Source organism: Galeopterus variegatus, unplaced genomic scaffold (assembly GCF_000696425.1).
Source record: "Galeopterus variegatus unplaced genomic scaffold, G_variegatus-3.0.2 Scaffold12530, whole genome shotgun sequence".
Lineage (NCBI taxonomy): Eukaryota > Metazoa > Chordata > Mammalia > Dermoptera > Cynocephalidae > Galeopterus > Galeopterus variegatus.
Genome location: NW_007738641.1, coordinates 3,536 through 7,375, shown reverse-complemented (window position 1 = coordinate 7,375; position 3,840 = coordinate 3,536). Strand labels below are relative to the sequence as shown.

The window sequence follows — 3,840 nt, the reverse complement described above, 5'->3', positions numbered from 1 at the left end:
AAAAAAAATAAAAGCCAGCTAGATCTAAAAGTGCCTGCTAGGTTTAGGGTGGGGTCATGAGTGACAATGACTCAAAGTAAGGGGATCACAAAATGTGGCTGCCAAAAAGTCACATAATATCACCCTGCAAAATAGAAGCACATTATCTAGGGTGAGAGAGATTATAGTCCCGTGTCACTCTGCATCCTTGAGAACATCCAGGCACCACATTTTAGGAGGAATATAGATTCGCAAATGTATTCTGAAGCAAGCAAGTGGCTGATGAAGTGTATGAAAACTAAGTCATATGGAAAACATTCAAAATGTAGGATGTCTAGCATGATACAAGTGATGGTTTGGATGGTTCAAGATACTTTTCTTCAATTATTTAAGTACTCTTAAGAAGAAGAGATGTTGAGATTTTTATTTGCTTGTCTTTGAGAATTACAATGTGGTCAGTGAATGAAAGCTATGGAAAAATCATATTTTATTTAAATATAAGGAAAGAACTTTGGAGGAATTTTTGGCAAGATGAAGTGAGCAAGTTCTTCGAGGTGTTTAATCAGAGGTTTGGGCCACTGCACTTGGCAGGCACAATCGCGTAAAAAAATCAGTCATGGAATAAAGCCCTTTCTCTACCTAAGAAACTGTAATTCTAAGACAACAAGATTCTCAAAGTCTAGGTGCATGGCTGAAGCTAAAACATAAGTAAATTGCTTCTATAAATCAAATATTCTCCAGAGGGCAATATGCATTTATTCTGAATAATAGTTTGGAAGCTCCATGTTTTTGTACAGAGCCAACACAAGATATGTTGAAATAACTTTACAGACAGTTCTGGGAACTAAGCTTAGAGATAGCCTTTTCAGAACTCTCCTTATTAAGAGATTAGATGATTTATTAAAAAGATCAACTTTAAAATATTATGAAATCTCTATGTCTTCTGTCAACTAAATCCTTTATCCAGTCTGCTTGTTCACTGCAATGCGTACCATGGTTGGGAAACACTGAGCCAGAATCATGAACTGAATAAAGTTTGCCTTTGTGCTTTTTAGTGTGTCTCACCCTCTTGAATATACATGTACAACGTCAGGAAAACTCCATGTGTTTACTACTGCTTCTAAGCATCTTTTGTAATGGGAATAAACTCTCCAGAAAAACATTCCTCAGAGATAACAGCAAATGCAGAATTATTTAATTTTATGACTAAGAGGTGATATGAAAAATATAATTTTCCTTAAATTTATACTAACAATTTTCAGAAAGAAGAGATTTTATAGAACTCCCTCCCTACAAAGTAATCTTTTGAAGCCAAACATTTTCATGAGGGTTAAATAGTTTCAAATAGTGTGGGGGTATAAGAAACTGGGGAAAGTGGGGGGAGGGTAACCAATTTAGGAACTTGGTTTAAAAAGTTCATGATTTTCCAAGTTGGAAAAAATAAACTAAAGAAAACCAGAGCCCCCTGGATTGACATCTCTTGAATCTATTTACTAGGACAGTTAGCATCACCACGGTCAGTATTAACCTCATGGGTCACTGCATCTGGAAGCCAGTCAAAATGAGTCAGCATCTGTTTGTTATTTTGTATATGTAGTAAAAATATTGCCTCGGGTCAATTAAATTTTTCTTCAAAAAGTGAACATTGCCTCAGCATAATTTTCTCTTTTCTCCTTTAAGGAAATCACAAAACAACTTGCCATTCGGTGTAAAATATTACATAGAGCTAGTGCATGCCATACCTCGTTGTCAAACAGGTCTGTGATTTGTCATGAGTATTGTGGTCAAGAGGAAACCCGCGAATAGTTTCTAATAATTCTCAGCCATTTGAACATGGAATAGGGTAGAGGCTAAGACTGGTTTTAATTTTACTTCATATAAAGCAGAGAAGACTATTTACCAGATGTCGTCCTACTTCAAGTCACTCTAAAATCCCGAGGTAAATTACGGCTGAACTTCAAAGCCGTCTGTTACAATTACCTCTCAGACTTTTGCAATGCATGATAATAATAATAAAAAGAAACAGGTATGTATTGATCACTATCCACAGCAATCTTTGGAATGATGTTGGAAGTTAAAGATTCTGCTTTTCAAACTGTGATTTGCTAGAGAAATTAGATCAATTTGTTTATGACATCTACCAAGTTTTGCTGTTGTTATTTCTCATATTTTTTTTCTTTTTTCTCTAAAGACATCTAAGTAGAATACCTGTTTTCTTCCATGCAACCCTGGAAAAGATACCTTTGAATAAAACTGGTGTCTTATAAAAATACTAAAGTTAAAGTCTGATTTAGGAGCAAGTGTGAATTGCATAGAAAGGAGAGCAAGGAAGTGAATATTTACCAAGAATCTGCTATGCACAAGATATTGTGCTACTACGTGGCAGTGACTAGTTTCATGGCTAAACGTCCTTTCTTCCAAAAAATCATTTCTCTTTCAAATAATATTTCAAATAAATTTCTGCTACACAACAAATGCTAAAATTGTAATAGCATTTTGTAAACACCCAGATGAAAACTCATTTGGAAGGGAGATATCCACTTATTTTTTACTTCTCTGCATGAGTGAAATTCTGATGTTCTACAAATTTACTTAAAATCAATCAATGCACATCACTTCCCTCTTCTTTTTTTTCAACAGTGGCCAACCAGCAGCAGAAGCCCTGAGGGGTCATTATGTTTCCTAACAGGCAGAAGCAGACCAGCTTTTTTGCTGTTCCTGCTCTGCTCCGAGGCATGGCACTCCTTGGTGCCCTGCCTTCTCTCACCTCTCAGACAGTTTGGGCCTTTGTAGGGTCTGTAGCAGTCACACTCATAGCCCAGCCACAAGTTGATGCAGCGTCCTCTGTTTTGACAAGGTTGGCTTTCACACCAATCCTTTCTCACACAACCTGCCTTGACGTTTAATGACGAGCCAGATGAAATGTCCTCCAGGGTAATGTGATTCAGGTCAATTTTAATATCTTGGAGACAGCCCACAAACGAAGGTGTGGATGGTATATTATAGACGTTAAGCAGAGCAGCACTGTTGCTGGTGGTTCCCACTGGTAAGCCACCCAAAAAGGAGTTCCGAAAAGCACATATCGATTGATCGCTTCCAAATGGAGAAGGAGCCTTAGCAATGCATTGCTCGTTACAAGAGGCATCGATTAAGTGAAGGGTCACAGACTCTGCAAATATTACCTCCACTGAATGCCACTCTCCATCACTGGTGTTGTGGGAAATGTACAGAAGCACCTTTGACTGATTATTGACTTGAATGGTTAAGTGAACGTAGCCACTTAGCAACTCCAGCTTTACAGACATGTCCCTGTTGCCTCGGAAAAGTAGAAGTGCCATTGGCTGAATAGTCTGAAACCTGAGGGCTATGTTACAAACTGAGCGCTTGGTTGTAACTGAGCCACTTGTGTCCCACAGGAAGCCATTGCCCTCAAATGAAAGTGTGGTGACAATTTCACACAGTGATCCAGTGTAGCCAGGTGGACATAAGCAGCTGAATCCATGCTGGCCATTTTGCAAGTAAGGGATGCATGTTCCATTATTTAGACATTGGTGATGGGTACAGCCCAGGAGAATATCAGAACAGTCCACTCCTCCATAGAATGTTCTAGAAAGCTTATCAAATGGGCAATGGCAAGTATAATTCCCAGGCAAGTTCTCGCAAGTACCGCCATTTTTGCAAGGGTTTGAAAAACATTCATTGATGTCTTCTTCACAGTGGATTCCTGTTAAATGATAAAGAATAGGTTAAAATTGTATACATATTCAGATCAGAAATAGAGGCTTTATGTCATTTCCTGTGTGATCTTGCAGAAGTGCAGAACTATCTCAAGCTTAGGACTGTAATGGTGTAAAATGTAAA

General features: G+C 38.1%; 1 protein-coding gene across 1 annotated transcript in view; it reads right to left on the bottom strand.

Annotated features, from left to right (window-relative positions):
- CRB1 (crumbs family member 1, photoreceptor morphogenesis associated) overlaps positions 1-3,317 on the bottom strand; it is a 22,680-nt gene extending 19,363 nt beyond the window's left edge. The window contains exon 1 of the mRNA XM_008563085.1: positions 2,747-3,317. Coding sequence (XP_008561307.1) covers positions 2,747-3,317 — 571 coding nt within the window. The remainder of the gene's footprint in view (positions 1-2,746) is intronic.
- Positions 3,318-3,840: the final 523 nt, after the last annotated feature.